The sequence below is a fragment of the Pygocentrus nattereri genome, chromosome 2 (assembly GCF_015220715.1).
Source record: "Pygocentrus nattereri isolate fPygNat1 chromosome 2, fPygNat1.pri, whole genome shotgun sequence".
NCBI classification, from domain to species: domain Eukaryota; kingdom Metazoa; phylum Chordata; class Actinopteri; order Characiformes; family Serrasalmidae; genus Pygocentrus; species Pygocentrus nattereri.
The window spans coordinates 33,210,286-33,233,468 of record NC_051212.1 but is presented as its reverse complement, the minus strand read 5'-3'; the positions used below and the strand labels follow the sequence as shown (position 1 = coordinate 33,233,468).

The following is a 23,183-nucleotide window of genomic DNA, read 5'->3' as shown; positions in this document are numbered from 1 at the left end:
AGTGGGATATTTTACGTCAAAATCTGCCCGACTGTGCCAGGAGGTTAACACTGGATTATTCATGAATCTTTCTTCAGAACAGTGAACCAAGCCACACCTCCAATCCACAGTCAACTACAGAATTTAGCCTTTGCAGAAACAAACCATCTCAGTCCTCTGATCTAAACACCAGTGACACCTGAAGACCTGAAGAAGTGGATGTACGTGAAAGTAGCCCAACTCTATGCAACTTGGTGAGACTTTGAATGGAGGAATGTCCTGTGGTCCCTTGTGTTTTATCTCATCCAGTACTATAAGAGAAGACACAGTGCTGGTATTTTGGCAAAGGGAACCTGCAAGAAGGTATAAAGTATACAAAGATGTACAACTATGACATATGTTGTTTTATTTCTTATGTAAAATATCTCCTTTTCAGTTTAAACAGAAACTGATAACATTTAGCTCTGATCGGCTCTTTTCCTCATATTTACAAAGCGTGTCAGACAGCAAGTCATTTTACTAGAATGGATAGAATGAATACATTCTAGAATAAAGCTGGAATTTTAGAATGGAAAGACAGAAAATCACCAGAGTTATGCAGCAAAATGGAGTGTATAATATCAAGATGTTTACTGCGTCACTGTGCACTAGTGTCAAAGCTGAAACATTTCCTCAGATAGTAAAGGGTTAACAAGTCTCTGGTCTTTGCTCCACTGTAGAGCTCTTTCACACAGCACAATGGCCACACCCATTTCTCCACCCCCTCCACTGAGACAGCCAGTAAGATAAAAATCAACACCCAGAAAATGATCTTCTCTTCACGTTGAGTAAATGACAGGGTAGTTCTGTTCTACCCTACTGTTCTCCTTCAGAGAGCAAATAAAATATAATAAAGTGAACAAAACCAGTAAAATAAAACCAGTAAAGTACAACCTCTTTAAAAATAACGATCTGTTGTCTTTCAATTTAGATTAATATCCTCCTGCAACATCATTACCCACAAGACTCTAGAGGTAAGACTCATTCTAACAACTCAGCAGAGTCAGGGACCACGTTTGTGAATGATACAGGCATGAAATGTACAAACATCATTAAAGGTAGTAGATAAAAGTCCATATTTCAAGAGGAAATTATCATGCTATCCAAAACAGGCTTTTCAAGGGGAGCTCTAAGAGCGTGTCATGCAAAGTTAAGCCGTGTGTGGTTGAGAGGTGGTCACTGTGGGCGGTTGTGGTATGGCCATAGGTGACCTTCACTGCAATTTTCCCTGCTATTCAGAGACCTTGTGTGCTTTGTTCAATAAAAGAGCATTTTCCTTGATCAGAAAAATGGCATCTTCTGGTGCTTTTGTGCCAAAGCTACAATTTTATAAATATTCTCAGTGGGAAAACTTTAATCACAGGACTTTTACATACCTTACACTGACATCCAGTGCTAATGAACTTCAAACAGAATAAGTATTGTGTATTACTCAATTCAACTCAATTAAACATAAACACAATACATTTTTCATTTTTTTTAAGAAACAAAAATGATTTTATTGAACATAAAAAAAAAAGGAGACAGCATTTTGCAGTTGATGTACAAATGATCCAGTACACAGATTAAATGAGTCTTAATTACACTACATTGGTTACATGTACCTCTCCATGGATCACCACCTTATCGTGGTGGAGAGGGTTGTGTGCTTGAAGGACCCTAGGAGCTATGTTTTCTGGAGCAAAAGCTCCTGGTAGGGTTTCCCATGGCAAACTGGTCCTAGGTGACAGGCCAGACAAAGTGTGATCCATAACCACCCCTATGAGGACAACAAAGCAGGACTTGTGTACCCTGCCCGGATCAGGGTTACCGGGGCCCCACCCTGGAGCCAGGCCTGGGGGAGGGGCTCGCCAGTGAGCGTCTAGTGGCCGGGCATTCACTCATGGTGCCCGGCCGGGCCCAGCCCGAAGGAGCTACATGAGTCCCCCCTCCCATCGACCCACCACCGATGGGAGGGGCAGTAGTAGGGGTGCGGTGCATTGTGGATCGAGCAGTGTCCGAAGGCGTGGGCCTTGGCGTTCTGATCCTCGGTTGCTGAAACTGGCTTTTGGAACTTGGAGAGTTACCTCACTGGCGGGGAAGGAGCCTGAGTTTGTGCGCGAGGTTGAGAGATACTGGCTAGATATAGTCGGGCTCACCTCAACACACAGCTTGGGCTCTGGGTCCAATCTCCTTGAGAGGGGCTGGACTTTTTTCTTTTCTGGAGTTGCCCATGGTGAGAGGCGGCGGGCAGGTGTGGGCTTTCTCATAGCCCCTCGACTCGGCGCCTGTATGTTGGGGTTTTCCCCGGTGGACGAGAGGGTAGCTTCCCTACGCCTTCGGGTTGGGGAACGGGTCCTGACTGTTGTCTGTGCTTATGCACCGAACAGCAGTTCAGAATACCCAGCCTTCATAGAGTCCTTGGAAGGGGTGCTTGAAAGTGCTCCTCCTGGAGACTCGATTGTCCTACTGGGGGACTTTAACGCTCACGTGGGCAATGACAGTAAGACCTGGAGGGGTGTGATTGGGAGGAATGGCCTCTCTGATCTGAACCCGAGTGGTGTTCAGTTTTTGGACTTCTGTGCAAACCACAGTTTGTCCATAACGAACACCATGTTTGAACACAAGGATGTCCATAAGTGCACATGGCACCAGGACACCCTAGGCCGCAGTTCAATGATTGACTTTGTTGTCGTGTCAGCGGACTTGCGGCCATGTGTACTGGACACTCGGGTAAAGAGAGGAGCTGAGCTGTCAACTGATCACCACCTGGTGGTGAGTTGGATCAGGTGGTGGGGGAAGATGCCAGTCAGACCAGGCAAACCCAAACGTATAGTGAGGGTTTGCTGGGAACGTCTGGCAGAAGAACCTGTCAGATTGATCTTCAACTCACGGGGGAGGTGGGGGACATTGACTCAGAATGGGCTATGTTCCGCTCCTCCATTGTTGAAGCGGCTGACTGTAGCTGTGGTCGCAAGGTAGTTGGTGCCTGTCGGGGCGGTAATCCTCGAACCCGGTGGTGGACACCCCGGGTGAGAGATGCCGTCAAGCTGAAGAAGGAGTCCTACCGGACATGGTTGGCCTGTAGGACACCAGAGGCAGCTGTCAGGTATCGACAGGCCAAGCGATCTGCGGCTTCAGTCGTTGCCAAGGCAAAAACATGGGTGTGGGAAGAGTTCGCTGAGGCCTTGGAAAGTGACTTTAGGTCGTCTCCGAAAAGATTCTGGCAAACCGTCAGGCGACTCAGAAGGGGAAAGCAGTGTGCCACTAGCACTGTATATAGTGGAGATGGTGTGCTGCTGACTTCGACTTGTACTGACTTCCACTTTGAGGACCTTCTCAATCCCACCAACACGTTCTCCAGTGAGGAGGCAGAGTCTGGGGACACGGGAACAGGCTTGTCCATTACTGAGGCCGAAGTCGCTAAGGTAGTTAAAAAGCTCCTTGGCGGCAGGGCTGCAGGGGTGGATGAGATCCGTCCCGAGTTCCTCAAGGCTCTGGATGTTGTGGGGCTGTCTTGGCTGACACACCTTTTCAACATTGCGTGGACATCGGGGGTGGTGCCACTGGATTGGCAGACTGGGGTGGTGGTGCCTCTTTTTAAAAAAGGGGGACCGGAGGGTGTGTTCCAACTACAGGGGAATTACACTCCTCAGCCTCCCTGGTAAGGTCTATTCAAGGGTACTGGAGAAGAGAGTCCGGCTTATAGTCGAACCTCGGATTCAGGAGGAGCAGTGCGGGTTCCGCCCTGGTCGTGGAACACTGGACCAACTCTTTACCCTCTCCAGGATTCTGGAGGGTTCATGGGAGTTTGCCCAACCAGTCCACATGTGCTTTGTGGATTTGGCATTCGACTGTGTTCCCCGGGGTATTCTGTGGGAGGTGCTTCAGGAGTACGGGGTACATGGCTCTTTGCTACGAGCCATTCAGGCCCTGTACAAACAAAGCAGGAGTTTGGTTCGCATGGCCGGCAGTAAGTCAGACTTTTTCCCAGTGAGAGTTGGACTCCGTCAGGGCTTTGTCACCTATTCTATTAATAATTTTTATGGATAGAATTTCTAGGCGCAGTCAGGGGATGGAGGGTGTCCGGTTTGGTGATCTCAGGGTCACATCTCTGCTGTTTGCAGATGATGTGGTCCTATTGGGGACATCAGGTCATGAACTTCAGCTTTCACTGGATCGGTTTGCAGCCGAATGTGAAGCGGCCGGGATGAGGATCAGTACCTCCAAATCCGAGGCCATGGTTCTCACGCGGGAAAGGGTGGAGAGCCCTCTCTGGGTCGGGGATGAGCTCTTGCCTCAAGTGGAGGAGTTTAAGTATCTCGGGGTCTTGTTCACGAGTGATGGTACAAGGGAGCGGGAGATTGACAGGCGGATTGGTGCTGGGTCAGCAGTGATGCGGGCTCTTTACCTGTCTGTTGTGGTAAAGAAAGAGCTGAGCCATAAGGCAAGGCTCTCGATTTACCGGTCGATCTACGTTCCCACCCTCACCTATGGTCATGAGCTTTGGGTAATGACCGAAAGAACGAGATCGCGAATACAAGCAGCTGAAATGAGTTTCCTCCGCAGGGTGGCTGGACTCTCCCTTAGAGATAGGGTGAGAAGTTCGGTCATCCGGGAGGGACTCGGAGTAGAGCCGCTGCTTCTTCACGTCGAGAGGAGCCAGTTGAGGTGGTTCGGGCATCTTGTTAGGATGCCTCCTGGACGCCTCCCTTGGGAGGTGTCACAGGCAAGTCCACCGAGGAGGAGACCCCGGGGAAGACCCAGGACACGCTGGCGTGACTATATCGCCCAGCTGGCCTGGGAGCGCCTCGGAATCCCTCCCAGGGAGCTAGTGGAAGTGGCTGGGGAAAGGGAGGTCTGGGCTTCATTGCTCAGGATGCTGCCCCCGTGACCCGAACCCCGGAGAAGCGGAAGATGATGGATGGATGGATGGATGGATGGATGGATGGTTACATGTAGCCATGTCTGACTGACAGTTCTTTCTTTGTAGGTGGATCTCTTTAACTATCAGCTTTGATTGATGAACATGATCTAAGTTGTATTAGAACACAAATGTTCTGCTAAATCTGAGGATGACTCCATTGTGGTGACGCTGTCTGCACCGTTTCCCCTCAGCTATATTCCACCTGTGAATACAGGTCTTGACTTTCCTTCACTCTCTTAGCAAAACTCAGGACAGCATTGAAGAGACCTGTGTGATCAGCCTGAGAGAAAACAGGAGCCATTACAGTCCATTACTGGCCACACAGAGAGCAGATGTTACAGGAAGAGTAAAAACAATATCACTGTCGTAATTTGCAGTTATAACAGCAGCTGCACAGATTCTGGAACAAATGCGTTAAGTGAAGTAATAAGATCAGAGATAGTAGATACGATTACCTGATCAGTGTGTCTTGAACGGCTGTTGGAAGCACCTTTAAAGAGAAATAATGTGATTTCATTTTGGTGAAATGATTGTAAATCAACTCTAGAAAGAAAAAACTAACCGTTTAGTCGACTTATGTAGAACTCCAATCAGAGCCACGATCACAATGACAAATATTACATTCAGTGTTATTGAGATGATGAAGCTCCAACTGTTATTTTCTGAAATGACAGAAAATATAAGCGCTACATTGGTATCAGATGATAAACACAAATTGTTAAAAAAATCATCACGCAGAGAAATTTCATCACAGAACAGAAGCTCTGTTCTCTCAAAAGTCTTACCTTTTACATTAATTATGGCTGGTTTTCCAAACAGAATCCGCCCACATGCAGCTACAGCACAGTAGTGAGTTCCAGCATCAGAGAGGCTGAGGTTTCTCTTGGGGACTTTGTAGACGCAGCTCTGTGGAGGAGAATCAGTCTGAGCTTTTCTTACACTCATCACTCCTGTTTCCATGAGTGTAAATGATTCCTGGATGAGATTCTCCTGATCCATGTCTGATCGAGTACACACTGTGATCTCCTGCACAGTCTGGAGTGAGAGACTCTACTGAACACTGGAGAGTAGCAGAGTCTCCAGTCTTGATCACCATTTCAGTCACAGGACGGTCCATCTTCTCACCTTTGAAATGAATTAATAAGAATAACAGACAGAAATAATGCTAACAGTGAGTGGTGTGGAGCGCAAATGAACATAAAATAAAATAAATGGGATTAAAAGTTAAGAAGTGTTACAGTAAAGTTAGAAGGTGATGGAGACCTTGATAAAGCAAGTGAGTCCCAGATCCAAACTCTACAACATTTGCCTTTACTTTTCCACAGAAATATAGTCCAGCATCCTCTTCATTCTTTGCGTTAATAGTGAGATCAAATGTTTCTTCGTCCACAGTGAAACGTCCATCATTAAAACCTGAAGCATATCTTATCCCCTGAAACGATCTCACAACATACTCTGGCACTTTTCCTGAACTCTGCTTATACCAAGATAAATATTTTTTGTTGTCATTGTCCATGTTCTGGTCACATTTTATGGTAACATTACTTCCACTCCTCACAGTTCGTACGTGAAGCTCAGACATTTCAGTGTTCACTGAAAACAAAAAGTGTGCAATGCTTTAATTGGCTTTAACAATACACAGTGTAAGTGCAAAAAAGGGCCAAGCCCAAAACACTAAAGGTTTTACTGATGTTTTTGGCCTGGTCACAGTCCAGATTTAAATCTTTTAACCAAACAGAATATGTACACAATATTTGGTTTCAGATTACGCTCAGACTCGCTCGGTAATGGTTTTCAACTGTGAAGTCATCAAAGCTCAGTGGAACATTAATGACTCTATACTAAGTTACTTCATCTATTTTTCAAATCATCTGTTGTTAAGACCGTTAAATGTTGGGTTTGGCCCATTTTTTATTTGCATGGGACTGTATATACATTTATATGTTTCTATTTATATATATATATATGTATACATAGTACTGGTATTTTATAAAAACAGGTTCAAAATGTCACTCACCTGTAGTAAATAGGCAGAGAGTGGTGAGGAGTGTAATCATTGTTGCCAGACACTGAGACGGTGAAGTAATGAGCAACTTCTTCATTCAGTGGAAACACCAGCCCTGTGTCATACCTGATTGGACATTTTGAAGGTGTGCACTGCTGTTATTGGTCCAGTAGTTGTAAGGAAACTCAAAAACACCAGGCCAGTTCTTTTCACCCATGACCACATAGCTCTCCTACTTTCTCACTCTAGAGTGATGTATGCTTGAATAGATGTTGCGTCAAAGGCTGAAGTTAAGGCTGCTTTAACTTACTTGTCAGTTCAAGTGAACATTTTAAAAATGTCAGATGTGAACAACTGGAATTGCTTTGCTACCTTGACTTATATTTAGTAAAATGATATTTGTATTTGATTTACTTGAACATATTTAACTCATTTTATTTTCTATACCAACTAAACTCCTAAAGGTGTGCATAGACTAACAGTTCAAACAGAACTTGTTCAAGGGAATTTATAGTACAGTAGCTGTTTTTTTGCCACTATTCTACTTGCTCACTCACAAACATGCTGCCACATGCCAAATAACTTTACAAGTGATAATTAAGCAACATCTTGTGTTGTTAAGCAGGTACAGCAAAAACTAATTTGAATATTTAATCCACTGATGATTAATTCAAAAGATCATTTCTTTGTAGGTAATTAGCTCTGGGTTGGTTTAAGTTTGAAGACTGAATGCAAGTAACGAGCTGAAACTTATAGTGGGTGTAAGAGGGAGGGGAGTGTTGATAAAAGTGAATGTCTCAAAGTTTCTGACCTGTATCTACTTGGCTGTTTGAGCAGCAGGCCTCACCAACAGGAAATACTCCTTTAACTCACTGATCACTGATCTATAACCTGGTTCTTCATAGTGTGTAAGGGTTTGTTGTTAGAAAGGTCCATTGCAGAACACACAGGCCAATAAACAGTTATTCACTATGCAAAGTCTGCTTACTTTGAAAACTAGTCACATAATCATATAATTTTATATAACTATAATGAATATAATACAATGTTCATATATTAATACTACTATTAGCGTCTATAATAGTACTAGAATGGTCTCAATTACAATGCAGTGTTGTAACTGGCTCCTTTATTAAATTCATTAACTTTATTATATTTTCACCATATAGTGTTGCACACTAAAGTAGTGTTGGCCTGTTTTGCTCTCAGTACATAAGTCTCATAACACATGTTTTTACTCTGGATATTATAGTTTGGATGTTCATTCCTTCAGTAAAGATTTTAATTCAAAGCCTGTCTCTGAATGATGTTGATTCCCTTTAACTTTATGCCCAATTTACTCTAATGATGACAGAATATGGTCCAGTTAAGCCACTTCTTATTACTTGACTGATATACACTCTTGCTTATCAGAGATGGCTGTATGTGAAACTGCAGCTGTAATGGTGAAAGTATGAAGGCTGGGTTAGTGTGAGTTAGTGGGACAGGAAGTGTGGTAGTGGTAGGTATTGTGAAGATGCAGTTTTGTTCACTGTGTCTGGTTTTACTTATTTGTCCGATCATATTAAGATTTAAAAAATGATATTTCCTATTATTAATATTTTATATTAAGTCAGCTTCTGAAGATTTGTATAGAACTCATTGGAAGAGATTTTCAGAACTGTAGCTCAGTCCTTATCATCCATTGCACTTGCAGATTGATAAACATGCAGCCACATGCTAAAGAAATGTACTGTAAAGTCATTTGGTTTGTGTGACTGAAAGCCACATTAATTGATTTTAATCAGCAACCAGTCACACAATTGATGTTTGGCCTGACAGTGTTGTTATGCTGAGCTCTAATTCTGTGTAGCTCTTAGGTAGCACAGCCTAAACTAGCATAGCGTAGCTACTTCAGTTCATTTCAAAGCCAAAATAAAAAGAGGGCAAACGTTTATTTGAAGTGTTTTTGAGGTTTGAATTCATGGAAAATGTTGCTTTTGTTCATCTAAACTAAAGATTTGCTTGGCATGTATGGTATTTATTTGTGTTGAATAAAAGCAAGTAAACCTCAAGTAGTTTTCTGTGCTGTTTAGATTATGTACCTATACACTGCACAGTACAGGAGGAATGTTGCATTTTGTGGTGTTTCTAACAAGAAACATCCTGCATGCTATTTGTAGCAAAAGGCAAAAAAAAAAACAAACAAAAAAAACCCAAAAACATTCTATTCCAAAGGTAAACTTCACTTTGCTATCATGGAATACTGCTGCTTCCTGTGTGTGGCAAGCATCTTAAAAAGGGAGTAAACAAAAAAGATACTTGCAACCACAACACTGCTGTTTAACGACAAGCTAGGCTGTCATATGTCTCATGATCTAGTCATGGCATCCTGTTACCCTGTGAAATGATCATTATTTCATAAGTAGATGACTGTTAAACACATTTTACAAAGAGTGAGTGAAGGTATTGTTTATTTTCGGTAATATTTTACATTAAACGGTGCACTTTCATCAATATCTGTGATGGAAAGTCATTGACAGAAGTTAATAAGACCACAGAAACAAAGTCCAAGACGTTCATGGTTTACTTGGTCGACTAATTAGCTATTATGTTAGAGCTGTACTACAGTGGTTATCAGTCATATCATGTCTAGTGTTGCTATTTGATCATTACAGAACAGCTAATTCCTGTCATGATATAGGGGTTAATTACCTGCTCAATAAAAGTATATGTAACACTTTGGAGTGGTCCTTTGTAGATGCTTAACAAACAGGGTATCAGTAGCACACCAACAACATATCAGTGAAGTAGCAGTAGTGAAGCATCTGAATAGAATGAAGTAAATATTTTGTAGATATTTTGTTGATACATTACTTACATTAAGTAGATGTATTGATATGTTATTTCCATTACACAAAACCTAACCTTACCCAACCTTAACCTGAACCCAAAACCTAAGCCTATCCCTGGCCCTAATCCTAACCCTAACCTTAAACTCAACCCAAAACCTAATCCTAACCCTTATATGTTTTTGGCATGTTACGGAGATTCCGTTGAGTGTTTGTTTCATCTAAACATGACCACTCTAAATAAAGTGTCACCAAGTTTAGTTACTTTTACCAGTGAATGTTTAGGCTGCATAGAATTTAAACGTCTGAATGGCTCAGTTCCCTTTGATTGTCCTTCGGAAACATTTTCAAGAACAAATCAGTTTTTATTCAACTAAACTAAGTCTTACACACTTGCACCTTACCTGCTGGTTGTTTTGAGATTTAAGAGTGGGTTTCCATGGCACTGCTCCACAAAGAACCATTTTGGCACCTTAAAATGTAGTATAATAATATAACAATAAGACAGACACTCTTAATATGCACATATTATATTCTGTTGTTTATGTATGTCTTTGAATAAGCAGCCTTGGTTTTAGGCCTAACCAATATGCCCACTTAAGTTTCTGCTGTGATTTATCATGAAGTGTGCATAGGCTGTTCTTAATCATGAATTCATAGTATCATGATGTTACTTGGACAGACATTTAAAGTAGCAATGAATGCTGAAGTAATGTGATGAAAGGATTAATTAATGGCGAATCGACCCGCTGTCATGGCCTCACTCGTCTCCTGACGACTGTCTGTCCCTCAGTTTTTACTGCACTTTAGACATTTAGGGCTTTTGAGGGGACGGTGTAGATGGACACCGCAGACCAGTTCCCGGGGCTCTGCCCATGTTTGCCCCCACACCTGCCACCCCAATTTTAACTACACCATAGTGTCACACACTACCCCACATTCAACTCCTGCACTCAACATTTCACTGGGGGTGGAAGGGTGGGAAGGTCATCCCTCACCCGTGTCCTGCTCCCTGCCAGGGCGGGGGGTTGGACGCCGGTGCGGGGGCTGGGCCGGGGGCGTCCTGGCATCCTGGGGTTGCTGCCCGGGCCCCCACGGCGGTGCCGGTCGTGCAGCATTGTATGTTTGGGTGGGTGTGGGCGTCTGTGCGCCCGCGTGCATTCTTCCCTTGTGTGCGCCCTCGGGCTCCTGTGCAGCCGTGCATGTTCCTCCCGTGTGTGCGCCCTCCCACACATGTGCACGTTCGTCCATTCGCCCCCACCTCATCTAGGGGGGTGGGGGGGGTGTATATATGGGTGTGTGTGTGTACATATTGGCGTGACATGTGTATGTATATATGTGTGTGTATGTATGTATGTAGGAGTGTGTATATGTGTGGAGGTATGTGTGCGTAGGTGTATATATAGGGGTGGAGAAATATATGGGGGTGAAGGTGTGTGGGTGTATATATGGGCGAGGATGCATATATGAGGTTGAGTGTGTGTGAGGACAGCTGGTTCTGGGTCGGGGGATTGCTGTCCCCGGTCCTCTCCCGGCTGCTCCCCTGTGGTTGCTACTTCCCCCCCGGATGAGGGGCGCCTTGGGGTTTCAGGGCCTGGCCTGGTGCTCCGGCATGACGGTTGGCCCGCTCCCCTGGGTGGTTGGGTTCCGGGGCGGCTCAGGGCCCCTTGGCGGGGATGGGGCCCTGCTGGGTGGTGGGTGGCTCTCGGGCGTATGAGGCGCTGGGTCTTTGCTGCTACCTCGTGATGGGGGGGCATCCTGGGGGCGGCTCTGGTTCCTTTGGTCCCACTGGATCTGTGCTCCGTGGCTCGGGGGGGTGCTGTCTGGAGTCCAGCCTCTCCCTTCCGTTGGGATGGGCATGCAGGGGTCACTGGGAGGTGCGGCCCAGGGTCTCCACTGCTCCAGGCGGGGCCGCGGCGGGCGGGATTCCCTGGTCTCTCTGGCCTCTGGGGGGATGTTGTCGCAGCTTTCTGCCCTCGCTATTAAGTGCATCTTGTGACAAATTTATACTGTACTGCACTCACAAACACACACACACACACACACCCACATACACATACACATACATCACAGTCATTTGTGCAGTCTTTCCAAGTGCTGTACGTCTCAGGTACACTTTCTTCTCTTTTCTCAGGAGCAGCAGTTGAACAATCGCCGTGACATTTGTATTTGTGCTGTGTTCTTTCTGCCCTTTTGTTATTTCCCTTTCTTACCCCCCCCCAATAATCTATAGTGCTCATTTTGGAAAAGTAAATTTGTTTGGCACAGTAATGCAGTCTGACCATAATTCTGATTGCAAATCTGCCAGACAAGACAGGCACAAACAAAAAAAAAAGAAAAAAAAAAGAAATCTGCCAAAGAATAGTAATAATAATACTAAATAGCCAACAAGTGGTGATGAGTGTGATCCCTGTTGCTATTCAGACAATGAGACAGTGACGGTAATGTCTGTTGAACTCCTTCATTCATTTTGAAAATGAGCAATGTTTTCACTGGTCCAGCAGTTGTAAGGAAATATCATACAGTTCTTTGCAGACAAAACGCTTTGCAAGTCCAAAGTTTCACTAAACACCTCTATAGCTAACAAAAACTCCACCAGTTTGCATTATAGTCCATGTAGTTACTGAAAAATAAGCCTTAGTATGTCACAAGACTGGGATGTTAAGGGACTGAAACCATTCTGTTTCTGTGATGATCACTGCATGAGCTTTAGTGAAGACTGTACAATGCACAGTGAAAGTCATATGCTAACAATGTCTGGGTACAAGCTGATGTGAAATGGACTGATTCACAGTGGAAACCTGCTCTTTTTCTTTTTATATGAGGAGCCGACGCCACTTAGCATGACAAATATGCACAAATTGGCAAATACTTTCTCACAGCACTGTAACAAAAGTGGGTTTGGCAAAAAAAGACATGCACATGAAACCTCCAGTGCCTTCTAAGGGGACCCTGAGACCCTGGCAGCCCTGTTAGAATATATGATCCATTAGTGGGTTATTTTACATCAAAATCTGCCCGACTGTGCCAGGAGGTTAACATTCCAACTCTGAGCAACTCTGTGAGACTTTGAATGGAGGAATGTCCTGTGGTCCCTTGTGTTTTATCTCATCCAGTGCTATAAGAGAAGACACAGTGCTGGTATTTTGGCAAAGGGAACCTGCAAGAAGGTATAAAGTATACAAAGATGTACAACTATGACATATGTTTTGTTTTCTATTATAAAATATCTCCTTTTCAGTTTAAACAGAAACTGATAACATTTAGCTCTGATCGTCTCTTCTCCTCATATTTACAAAGCGTGTCAGACAGCAAGTCATTTTACTCAGTACTGTAGCTGACTAGTCTATTATAGTTAAGCACACGTGTTAAGCTGGTTTTGAAAATACAAATAGAATGATAAGAAAAAAACATCACCAGAGTTATGCAGCAAAATGGAGTGTATAATATCAAGATGTTTACTGCATCACTGTGCACTAGTGTCAAAGCTGGAACATTTCCTCAGATAGTAAAGGGTTAACAAGTCTCTGGTCTTTGCTCCACTGTAGAGCTCTTTCACACAGCACAATGGCCACACCCATTTCTCCACCCCCTCCACTCAGACATAAAGTGAACAAAACCAGTAAAATAAAACCAGTAAAGTACAACCTCTTTAAAAATAACGATCTGTTGTCTTTGAATTTAGATTAATATCCTCCTGCAACATCATTACCCACAAGACTCTATAGATAAGACTCATTCTAACATCTCAGCAGAGTCAGGGACCACGTTTGTGAATGATACAGGCATGAAATGTGTCATGATTGGCCCCTCCCAGTCCTGTCCATGTGTTCGTGTTGTTTGGTTACTCCACCCCTGATCGTCTGCACCTGTGTTTCCACCTGTGCCTCGTTTTCCCTTATGTATTTAAGCCCTGTGTTTTCCCGTCTGGTTGCTGGTCTTTGTACTGTTTGAAGTGTTTGGAATCGTTTGGTGGTAGTTTTATGTATCTGTACTTTACTTAAGTTTTTCCATTTTGAGCGACTTTTTACTTTCACTCCGCTACATTTCAAAGTCAAATATCTGACTTTTTACTCCGCTACACTTTGAGAAATCTGTCGGTCCTTTTGGTTTTTGTGTGTATAAAAATGTAATGTCAAAACAAAAGAAGCGCAAAGCAAGAACACCAATCAGGGCACAGCGGTCACTTTGTTCTGAACTTGTTTTGACCTTTTGGTCATACCAACCCAGTGCAGCACACGGTTCAACATCAGCGCAGCAGCGTAAAAATTTGGGAGCACATACGTCACATAAATGATGAACTAACCTAAGTTTGTTTAAATAGACCACAATATAGAAATATGTCCACATATGCAGTCGTGACTGATGTGTCTTTTTTCTGAATTCAAACAAACACTTTCATTTTATAGTAAATTAGTTTGGGTTAGTTTATGTTTATGAACAGAGACCCTACAGATCAATACAGTAAAGGAAAACTCATTTGTGATCCTGAGTTTAAAGACTGTGTTTAAAGTTTTTATTCAACTTGTAACTAATTTACAAAGTATTCTTAAACTGAAACTTTGCTTGTTTGTAAAAGTGATTTCAGAGCCACTCGGTTCTCCCTGATGGAAACTGTTTACCTCCAGTGTTTTGTGCTTATGATCATTTTAATAGACGTCAGCATCACTAATTAATGACATTCTATTAAAAGACTGGTTTACCAAGAGAGACACTGGAGGATTTTCACCTAAAATGAGTTCATGAAGCGAGTCTTGTTATAAAAATGATAACAGGACATCAGAGCCATAATTACTCTTTTAGTACTTTTACTTTTGATACTTAAGTACATTTGAATCCAAATACTTTTGTACTTTTACTGAAGTTGAGGTCTAGAGTAAAGACTTCTACTCTTACTGGAGTAATATTTTACCTTGGGAATCTCTACTTTAACTCCAGTACATGATTTGTGTACTTCGTCCACCTCTGTCAGCGAATGCTTCCACCTCCTCGCTTTAAAGGTAGTAGATAAAAGTCTCCATATTTCAAGAGAAAATTATCATGGCATCTGCCACAAGCTTTTCAAGGGGAGCTCTAATTGTGATTTATGCAAATTACGCCATGTATGGTTGAGCGGTGGTCACTGTGGGCGGTTGTGGTATGGCCATAGGTGACCTTCACTGCTAGTTTCCCTGCTATTCAGAGAGCTTGGGTGCTTTGTTCAATAAAAGAGCATTTTCCTTGAGCAGAAAAATGGCATCTTCTGGTGCTTTTGTGCCAAAGCTACAATATTATAAATATTCTCAGTGGGAAAACTTTAATCACAGGACTTTTACATACTTTACACTGACATCCAGTGCTAATGAACTTCAAACAGAATAAGTATTGTGTATTACTCAATTCAACTCAATTAAACATAAACACAATACATTTTTCATTTTTTTAAGAAACATAAATGATTTTATTGAGCATAAAAAAATAAGAAAGAGACAGGATTTTGCAGTTGATGTACAAATGATCCAGTACACAGATTAAATGAGTCTTAATTACACTACATTGGTTACATGTAGCCGTGCCTGACTGAAGAAGCTGTGACCCACAGCAGTTCTTTCTTTGTAGGTGGATCTCTTTAACTGTCAGCTTTGATTGATGAACATGATCTAAATTGCATTAGAACACAAATGTTCTGCTAAATCTGAGGATGACTCCATTGTGGTGATGCTGTCTGCACCGTTTCCCCTCAGCTATATTCCACCTGTGAATACAGGTCTTGACTTTCCTTCACTCTCTTAGCAAAACTCAGGACAGCATTGAAGAGACCTGTGTGATCAGCCTGAGAGAAAACAGGAGCCATTACAGTCCATTACTGGCCACACAGAGAGCAGATGTTACAGGAAGAGTAAAAACAATATCACTGTCGTAATTTGCAGTTATAACAGCAGCTGTACAGATTCTGGAACAAATGCGTTAAGTGAAGTAATAAGATCAGAGATAGTAGATATGATTACCTGATCAGTGTGTCTTGAACGGCTGTTGGAAGCACCTTTAAAGAGAAATAATGTGATTTCATTTTGGTGAAATGATTGTAAATCAACTCTAGAAAGAAAAAAACTAACCGTTTAGTCGACTCTTATGTAGAACTCCAATCAGAGCCACGATCACAATGACAAATATTACATTCAGTGTTATTGAGATGATGAAGCTCCAACTGTTATTTTCTGAAATGACAGAAAATATAAGCGCTACATTGGTATCAGATGATAAACAAAAATTGTTCAAAAAAATCACCACACAGAGAAATTTCAACACAGAACAGAAGCTCTATTCTATCATTAGACTCACCTTGTACAGTAACTTTAGTTTGATCTCCAAACAGTATCTGTCCACATGCAGCCACAGCACAGTAGTAAGTTCCAGCATCAGAGAGGCTGAGGTTTCTCGTGGGGAGTTTGTAGACGCAGCTCTGTGTAGGAGAATCAGTCTCAGAGCTTTTCTCACACTCATCACTCCTGTTTCCATGAGTGTAAATGATTCCTGGGTGAGATTCTCCTGATCCATGTCTGAACCAGTACACACTGTGATCTCCTGAACAGTCTGGAGTGAGAGACTCTACTGAACACTGGAGAGTAACAGAGTCTCCAGTCTTGATCACCATTTCAGTCACAGGATGTTGGTCAGTCTTCACAGCTTTTAAATCAATTGACAAAAACAAAACAGAAATAATACGAACAACAAAGGAATGAAAACTTAATACACAATAAACTTAAAATCTTGAAGTGGAATGAAATGAACAGAAATAAAAGTTACAGATATTGCAGTAAAGTTAGAAAGTGCAGTTTACCTTGAAAAAGTAAAAGAGTCCCAGATTCAAACTCTACAGCATTTTGCTTTACTTTTCCACAGAAATAAGTTCCAGCATCCTCTTCCTTTATTCCATTAATAATGAGACCAAATTCCTCTTCATCCAGAGTAAAACGTTCATTGCTAAAACTTTGTATAAATCTCGGTTTCCTTTCATCCCCAAACAATCTCACAACATACTCTGGCACTTTTCCTAAACTCTGCTTATACCAAGCTAAAAACACAGTTTTACTGTCACTGTCCATTTTATGGCCACATTTTATGGTAACGTTACTTCCACTCCTCACAGTTTGTACCTGAAGCTCAGAGGTGTCAGTGTTCACTGAAAAAAATGTGCAGTACTCTCATTAGCAGTAGAAATATAGTATTATAACTGTAGAAATATAGTGTTAGAAAATGTCACTCACCTGTAGTGAATAGGCAAAGAGCAGTGATGAGTGTGATCATTGCTGCTGCTCAGACAACGAGACAGAGAAATACTGAGCTCTGTTGAATTTTAGCGGAAACACCAGCCCGTGTCACACCTGATTGGACATTGGACAAGTGAGCTCTGTTTTCATTGGTCTAATAGTCGTGCGGAAATATAAAAACATCATCAGGTTCTTTCCACACAAAGCCACATGTCTCTCGTACATCTTTATATCTTAACTATAGAGTGATTTTCACTCACAATAGATGGAGTTACATAATAAGGGGGTATGTTAACAAAATGACAATAGTTGTAAACCTTTGCAGTGGAGAAGTGAGGGCTAGCAGGAAGTTGCTGTTTATTCTGGGTAACAGGTTCAGCCTTTAAAACTACAAGCATGTCACACACTTCTGTGAAGCCTTTTTGCGTGTACATCTTTTATCTGAAACGCTTGCGGATGTGTGTTTCATTGGTATTGACCTACACTGGGAAGTGGTCAGTATCGCTTTACACCAGAGAAAGACTGTTAAGTTTGCTGACTTTAAGGAGGTCTATTTTTTCAGTTAAATACAGCTCCCACTGCTGTTTGAAGGACACCTGAATAGATTATAAAACATAGCTACCTGATAAGGACTGCAGTGGTTGAAACATTACTATAACAAATGAGGAAGCTTTGTTAAAAGAGGGGGAGAACATTCATCTTTATTCTTCTATAAAACCAATAATACTTTCATTCAGGTTTTTACAAGATGTGTTTTACTCTGTCATTTACTCCACTGTGAATAAAAGGTCAGTTTTTGCTTGGTCCTTATGTTTGATAATGACCTCTGTTCTGATTGTCAGTCTCAGTAGAAGGGGTGGGGTAAAGGATGCTGTTCATTTCCATGTAGGAGAGCTTAACAGTGGCTGCACTTTCCAGGCCTGTGGAGATTACCATTTACCCTCATCTAAGACTCTGAGTGTGCTGAAGACTGATGTGTTTTGGCCTGCGAGGACTGGAGCCTGACACATGGTATAGAGAGATCACATACATGTTTTCAGAGGTGTAGGCAACAAATTACATTTACTCTCTTTACTGTAATCGAGTACAGTTTTCCCTGTAACAGTACTTTTTGGAGTAGGATTAGTTTACAGAACTTTTACTTGAGTTCTTATTTAATGAAATACTTTTACTTCGCTACTTTAATTTTCACAGTGGCACAGGTTAAAAATAAATGATGGGTGTATCAGCTCTTAAACTAATAATAACAAAGTGCACTTAAATTTAAAAGATTCAACAATCAAAAAACAGCAGCTCCAGCAGGAAAAAGCACCACAGAGGTGTCCAGTTTAGTGAAGAAGGACAGAGGAGAACTGAACTAGCTCATACAAGGAACAAACTGTGTCCAAATGGCCATCTGTATTCATTTAAGTAGGTTAGTAAGTAAGTAAAACTTTATTTATATAGCACTTTTCCAGAGTGGCTCACAAAGTGCTTTACAAAATACTTACAAATAAAATACAAGACAATTAAGATCATTATGATCATATACTCAAATAAGTAATACACACAATATCACTAATTAATGACGTTCTATTAAAAGACTGGTTTACCAAGAGAGACACTGGAGGATTTTCACCTAAATGAGTTCATGAAGCGAGTCTTGTTATAAAAATGATAACAGGACATCAGAGCCATAATTAATCTTTTAGCACTTTTACTTTTGACACTTAATTACATTTGAAGCCAAATACTTGATACTTTTACTCAAGTTGAGGTCTAGAGTAAGGACTTCTACTTTTACTGGAGGAATATTTTACCTTGGGAATCTCTACTTTAACTCCAGTACATGATTTGTGTACTTCGTCCACCTCTGTCAGCGAATGCTTCCGCCTCCTCGCTCCACGTCACATAATATACAAAAGTCTTTAAAGGTAGTAGATAAAAGTCTCCATATTTCAAGAGAAAATTATCATGGCATCCGCCACAAGCTTTTCAAGGGGAGCTCTAATGGTGATTTTTGCAAATTAAGCCATGTATGGTTGAGCGGTGGTCACTGTAAGTGGGTGTGGTATGGCCATAGGTGACCTTCACTGCTAGTTTCCCTGCTTTTCAGAGACCTTGGGTGCTTTGTTCAATAAAAGAGCATTTTCCTTGAGCAGAAAAATGGCATCTTCTGGTGCTTTTGTGCCAAAGTTACAATATTATAAATATTCTCAGTGGGAAAACTTTAATCACAGGACTTTTACATACTTTACACTGACATCCAGTGCTAATGAACTTCAAACAGAATAAGTATTGTGTATTACTCAATTCAACTCAATTAAACATAAACACAATACATTTTTCATTTTTTTTAAGAAACATAAATGATTTTATTGAGCATAAAAAAATAAAAAAGGGACAACATTTTGCAGTTGATGTACAAATGATCCAGTACACAGATTAAATGAGTCTTAATTACACTACATTGGTTACATGTAGCCGTGCCTGACTGAAGAAGCTGTGACCCACAGCAGTTCTTTCTTTGTAGGTGGATCTCTTTAACTATCAGCTTTGATTGATGAACATGATCTAAATTGTATTAGAACACAAATGTTCTGCTAAATCTGAGGATGACTCCATTGTGGTGATGCTGTCTGCACCGTTTCCCCTCAGCTATATTCCACCTGTGAATACAGGTCTTGACTTTCCTTCACTCTCTTAGCAAAACTCAGGACAGCATTGAAGAGACCTGTGTGATCAGCCTGAGAGAAAACAGGAGCCATTACAGTCCATTACTGGCCACACAGAGAGCAGATGTTACAGGAAGAGTAAAAACAATATCACTGTCGTAATTTGCAGTTATAACAGCAGCTGTACAGATTCTGGAACAAACGCGTTAAGTGAAGTAATAAGATCAGAGATAGTAGATATGATTACCTGATCAGTGTGTCTTGAACGGCTGTTGGAAGCACCTTTAAAGAGAAATAATGTGATTTCATTTTGGTGAAATGATTGTAAATCAACTCTAGAAAGAAAAAAACTAACCGTTTAGTCGACTCTTATGTAGAACTCCAATCAGAGCCACGATCACAATGACAAATATTACATTCAGTGTTATTGAGATGATGAAGCTCCAACCGTTATTTTCTGAAATGACAGAAAATATAAGTGCTACATTGGTATCAGATGATAAACAAAAATTGTTCAAAAAAATCACCACACAGAGAAATTTCATCACAGAACAGAAGCTCTATTCTTTCAAAAGTCTTACCTTTTACATTAATTATGGCTGGTTTTCCAAACAGAATCCGCTCACATGCAGCCACAGCACAGTAGTGAGTTCCAGCATCAGAGAGGCTGAGGTTTCTCGTGGGGAGTTTGTAGACGCAGCTCTGTGTAGGAGAATCAGTCTCAGAGCTTTTCTCACACTCATCACTCCTGTTTCCATGAGTGTAAATGATTCCTGGATGAGATTCTCCTGATCCATGTCTGAGCCAGTACACACTGTGATCTCCTGAACAGTCTGGAGTGAGAGACTCTACTGAACACTGGAGAGTAGCAGAGTCTCCAGTCTTGATCACCATTTCAGTCACAGGATGTTGGTCAGTCTTCACAGCTTTTAAATCAATTGACAAAAACAAAACAGAAATAATACGAACAACAATGGCATGAAAACTTAATACACAATAAACTTAAAATCTTGAAGTGGAATGAAATGAACAGAAATAAAAGTTACAGATATTGCAGTAAAGTTAGAAAGTGCAGTTTACCTTGAAAAAGTAAAAGAGTCCCAGATTCAAACTCTACAGCATTTTGCTTTACTTTTCCACAGAAATAAGTTCCAGCATCCTCTTCCTTTATTCCATTAATACTGAGACCAAATGATTCTTCATCCAGAGTAAAACGTTCATTGCTAAAACTTTGTGTAAATCTCGGGTTCTTTTCATCCCCAAACAATCTCACAACATACTCTGGCACTTTTCCTAAACTCTGCTTATACCAAGCTAAAAACACACTTTTACTGTCACTGTCCATTTTATGGCCACATTTTATGGTAACGTTACTTCCACTCCTCACAGTTTGTACCTGAAGCTCAGAGGTGTCAGTGTTCACTGAAAAAAATGTGCAGTACTCTCATTAGCAGTAGAAATATAGTATTATAACTGTAGAAATATAGCGTTAGAAAATGTCACTCACCTGTAGTGAATAGGCAAAGAGCAGTGATGAGTGTGATCATTGCTGCTGCTCAGACAACGAGACAGAGAAATACTGAGCTCTGTTGAAGTTTAGTGGAAACACCAGCCCCGTGTCACACCTGATTGGACATTGGACAAGTGAGCTCTGTTTTCATTGGTCTAATAGTCGTGCGGAAATATAAAAACATCATCAGGTTCTTTCCACACAAAGCCACATGTCTCTCGTACATCTTTATATCTTAACTATAGAGTGATTTTCACTCACAATAGATGGAGTTACATAATAAGGGGGTATGTTAACAAAATGACAATAGTTGTAAACCTTTGCAGTGGAGAAGTGAGGGCTAGCAGGAAGTTGCTGTTTATTCTGGGTAACAGGTTCAGCCTTTAAAACTACAAGCATGTCACACACTTCTGTGAAGCCTTTTTGCGTGTACATCTTTTATCTGAAACGCTTGCGGATGTGTGTTTCATTGGTATTGACCTACACTGGGAAGTGGTCAGTATCGCTTTACACCAGAGAAAGACTGTTAAGTTTGCTGACTTTAAGGAGGTCTATTTTTCAGTTAAATACAGCTCCCACTGCTGTTTGAAGGACACCTGAATAGATTATAAAACATAGCTACCTGATAAGGACTGCAGTGGTTGAAACATTACTATAACAAATGAGGAAGCTTTGTTAAAAGAGGGGGAGAACATTCATCTTTATTCTTCTATAAAACCAATAATACTTTCATTCAGGTTTTTACAAGATGTGTTTTACTCTGTCATTTACTCCACTGTGAATAAAAGGTCAGTTTTTGCTTGGTCCTTATGTTTGATAATGACCTCTGTTCTGATTGTCAGTCTCAGTAGAAGGGGGTGGGGTAAAGGATGCTGTTCATTTCCATGTAGGAGAGCTTAACAGTGGCTGCACTTTCCAGGCCTGTGGAGATTACCATTTACCCTCATCTAAGACTCTGAGTGTGCTGAAGACTGATGTGTTTTGGCCTGCGAGGACTGGAGCCTGACACATGGTATAGAGAGATCACATACATGTTTTCAGAGGTGTAGGCAACAAATTACATTTACTCTCTTTACTGTAATCGAGTACAGTTTTCCCTGTAACAGTACTTTTTGGAGTAGGATTAGTTTACAGTACTTTTACTTGAGTTCTTATTTAATGAAATACTTTTACTTCGCTACTTTAATTTTCACAGTGGCACAGGTTAAAAATAAATGATGGGTGTATCAGCTCTTAAACTAATAATAACAAAGTGCAATTAAATTTAAAAGATTCAACAATCAAAAAACAGCAGCTCCAGCAGGAAAAAGCACCACAGAGGTGTCCAGTTTAGTGAAGGACAGAGGAGAACTGAACTAGCTCATACGAGGAACAAACTGTGTCCAAATGGCCATCTGTATTCATTTAACACACAGATTAAATACTCAAATGCACACGAAATTATAAAGCACATTGATCAAAAGCTGTTAAAAGCAAGAGAATAAAAATAAGTCTTTAAACATTTTTTTAAAAACTCAAGTGATTCAGAGTCTGACATCAGTAGGAAGATTATTCCACAATTTTGGGCCATAAACTGCAAAAGCCCGTTCCCCCTTTGATTTTTAGTTAGAACGTGGAACAGTTAATAACCCCTGATTTAAAGACCTTAAAGTTCTCGCACTATGAAGAGGACGTAGGAGCTCAGTAATGTATGCTGGAGTCTCGCTATGAACAGCCTGATAAGTAAGCATTAAAATTTTAAAATTAGTTCTGTAGCTTACAGGCAACCAGTGTAGAGAAGCCAATACTGGTGTAATATGTTCCCTACGCTTTGTCCTAGTGAGAAGACGAGCAGCTGCATATTCACCAAGCTGTAGACAAGTAAATAAGGCATTGAAGTAGTCCAAATGGGTGGAGACAAAAGCATGAATATTTTTTTCAATGTCAGAAAAGGGCAGGAAATTTCGAACTTGACTAATATTTCTAAGTTGAAAAAAACAGGATTGAAGAAGCTTCTTGATGTGAAAGGA

At 41.3% G+C, this 23,183-nt stretch overlaps 2 protein-coding genes across 3 annotated transcripts; both read right to left on the bottom strand.

Moving 5' to 3' along the window:
• Positions 1 to 5,078: 5,078 nt before the first annotated feature.
• LOC108416294 lies at positions 5,079 to 17,080 on the bottom strand. Of its 2 annotated transcripts, none has more exons than XM_037534906.1 (6): positions 17,008 to 17,080; positions 16,581 to 16,922; positions 16,082 to 16,426; positions 15,856 to 15,957; positions 5,380 to 5,414; positions 5,079 to 5,204 (listed from the first exon to the last, which is right to left on the bottom strand). In XM_037534906.1, exons 1-6 carry the CDS (start codon positions 17,045 to 17,047, stop codon positions 5,112 to 5,114), a joined length of 957 nt encoding a protein of 318 aa, XP_037390803.1. In that variant the 5' UTR covers positions 17,048 to 17,080; the 3' UTR covers positions 5,079 to 5,111. The 2 variants fall into 2 exon arrangements, with proteins under 2 accessions (XP_037390803.1, XP_037390799.1); XM_037534902.1 differs by lacking the exons at positions 5,079 to 5,204; positions 5,380 to 5,414 and adding exons at positions 15,218 to 15,572; positions 15,748 to 15,782.
• A 2,315-nt stretch (positions 17,081 to 19,395) lies between these two features.
• On the bottom strand, positions 19,396 to 21,244 carry LOC119262576. Its single transcript, XM_037535535.1, has 6 exons — positions 21,172 to 21,244; positions 20,745 to 21,086; positions 20,246 to 20,590; positions 20,020 to 20,121; positions 19,912 to 19,946; positions 19,396 to 19,736 (listed from the first exon to the last, which is right to left on the bottom strand). Exons 1-6 carry the CDS (start codon positions 21,209 to 21,211, stop codon positions 19,644 to 19,646), a joined length of 957 nt encoding a protein of 318 aa, XP_037391432.1. The 5' UTR covers positions 21,212 to 21,244; the 3' UTR covers positions 19,396 to 19,643.
• Positions 21,245 to 23,183: the final 1,939 nt, after the last annotated feature.